This window comes from Phyllobates terribilis, unplaced genomic scaffold, assembly GCF_046119375.1.
Source record: "Phyllobates terribilis strain yellow unplaced genomic scaffold, ASM4611937v1 Scaffold_2__4_contigs__length_985480577, whole genome shotgun sequence".
NCBI classification, from domain to species: Eukaryota; Metazoa; Chordata; class Amphibia; order Anura; family Dendrobatidae; genus Phyllobates; species Phyllobates terribilis.
This window is the reverse complement of record NW_027362762.1, coordinates 42,017,181-42,019,641: the sequence shown is the minus strand read 5'-3', so window position 1 is coordinate 42,019,641 and position 2,461 is coordinate 42,017,181. Positions and strand designations below refer to the sequence as shown.

Below are 2,461 nucleotides of genomic sequence, written 5' to 3'. Positions count from 1 at the left end.
CCGAGAAATGTCAGCCAATAGCAGCTGCTGGAAGCTTCCCGCCCAGTGACGTCATATCACAAGCAAATTTGATTGGTCAGAACGTTTATGCTCTGGAATCAGCTGGAAGTCTCGAGTGATGACATCACCAGAGCTGCACTGTGATTGGCTGACTGCAGGGGAAGAGTCGTGAATGTTCAGGACCGTTTCTATGGTCACGGAGCGTGCTGATTGGCTGTTACCTCAGAGACTGGAATGCGGCTTACAGTATAAATACATGACAGAAGCACGTCAGGCATAACTGAGGTACAGAGCCTGAGACAGAGACGATAAGAAGAGAGACTGGACTGCAGCACCTGACACAGCAGCAGAGAGAAGAGCAGAAGCTCCACACCAGACAGCAGGAGAACCTATTGAGAATTTCTGCTTTGCGCACATCTATCATAATGTCTGCCATAGGAGTAGCAGTCGGCATTGACCTGGGCACCACCTATTCCTGCGTTGGTGTCTTTCAGCATGGCAAAGTGGAGATCATCGCCAACGACCAGGGGAACCGCACCACTCCAAGTTACGTGGCTTTCACAGACACCGAGAGACTGATCGGCGATGCAGCCAAGAACCAGGTGGCCATGAACCCACAGAACACCATCTTCGATGCCAAGAGGCTGATTGGCCGAAAGTTTGATGACCCGGTGGTGCAGTCTGACATGAAGCACTGGCCATTCAGGGTGGTGAGTGATGGAGGAAAACCTAAAGTGACTGTGGACTACAAAGGGGAACAGAAGACCTTTTCTCCTGAGGAAATCTCCTCCATGGTTTTGCTGAAGATGAAGGAGACGGCCGAGGCTTATCTGGGTCATCTGGTGAAAGACGCTGTTATTACCGTCCCAGCGTATTTCAACGATTCCCAACGGCAAGCCACCAAGGACGCGGGAGTCATCGCTGGTTTGAATGTGCTGAGAATCATCAATGAGCCCACAGCAGCCGCCATCGCTTACGGTTTGGACAGAGGCAGCCGTGGAGAACGAAACGTCCTGATCTTTGACTTAGGAGGGGGCACCTTCGATGTTTCCATTCTCACCATTGATGACGGTGTTTTTGAGGTCAAGGCCACAGCTGGTGACACCCATCTGGGAGGAGAGGACTTTGATAACCGTATGGTCAATCACTTTGTGGAGGAATTCAAACGCAAGCACAAGAAGGACATCAGCCAGAATAAGAGAGCATTGAGAAGGCTCAGGACGGCCTGCGAGAGAGCCAAGAGAACCCTGTCCTCCAGCAGCCAGGCCAAAATTGAGATTGACTCTCTATATGAGGGCATTGACTTCTACACATCCATCACCAGAGCTCGCTTTGAGGAGCTGTGCTCAGACCTCTTTAGAAGTACCCTGGATCCAGTAGAAAAGGCCCTCAGAGATGCCAAAATGGATAAATCTCAAATTCATGATATAGTCTTGGTTGGAGGATCAACACGCATTCCCAAAGTGCAGAAGCTACTTCAAGACTTCTTTAATGGGAAAGAGTTGAACAAGAGCATCAATCCTGATGAGGCTGTGGCCTATGGAGCTGCTGTTCAAGCTGCCATCTTAACTGGTGATAAGTCTGAGAAGGTCCAGGATCTCCTTCTTCTGGATGTAGCACCACTCTCCCTCGGCCTAGAAACAGCCGGAGGAGTAATGACCGTTCTGACCAAACGAAACACAACCATCCCAACTAAGCAGACACAAACCTTCACCACTTATTCTGACAACCAGCCAGGAGTCCTCATCCAGGTGTTTGAGGGTGAGAGAGCAATGACCAAGGACAACAATCTTCTTGGCAAGTTTGAACTCAGCGGAATACCCCCAGCCCCACGTGGAGTGCCACAAATTGAAGTGACTTTTGACTTAGATGCCAATGGTATTCTTAATGTGTCTGCCATGGACAAAAGCTCTGGCAAACAGAACAAAATCACAATCACCAATGACAAAGGCAGACTGAGCAAAGAGGAGATTGAGAAGATGGTGCAAGAGGCTGAGAGGTATAAGGTGGATGATGACACCCAAAGAGAGAGGATTGTGGCTAAGAACTCCCTGGAGGCTTATGTCTTCAGTATGAAGAGTGCAGTGGAGGACGACAATGTGAAGGCTAAGATAAGTCCTGGAGATAAAAAGAGCATCATGGAGAAGTGTAATGAGGCCCTATCATGGCTGGACAAGAACCAGTTGGCTGAGAAAGAGGAGTATGCCCATCAGCAGAAGGAGCTGGAGAAGGTGTGCAATCCCATCATCACCAAACTGTACCAAGGAGTCACCACAAGTAGGATGTCAGGAGGGATGCCTGGTGCCAGCTGCAGTGCCCAAGCAAGACAGGGCAGCAATACAGGACCCGTTCTTGAAGGAGTGGATTAACAGTATTGGTTAAAAAACAAACTTATAAATGGAGTGTTGCACTAATCCGCCTGTAGTTTATTAATGTACGAGGTGATTTTCTTTCTTGTGTA

The 2,461-nt window shown here is 49.0% G+C and overlaps 1 protein-coding gene across 1 annotated transcript; it reads left to right on the top strand.

Moving 5' to 3' along the window:
• The first annotated feature begins 237 nt into the window (after positions 1-237).
• Positions 238-2,461, top strand: LOC141249328 (heat shock 70 kDa protein-like). Its single transcript, XM_073669589.1, has one exon. It carries the CDS (start codon positions 426-428, stop codon positions 2,367-2,369), a length of 1,944 nt encoding a protein of 647 aa, XP_073525690.1. The 5' UTR covers positions 238-425; the 3' UTR covers positions 2,370-2,461.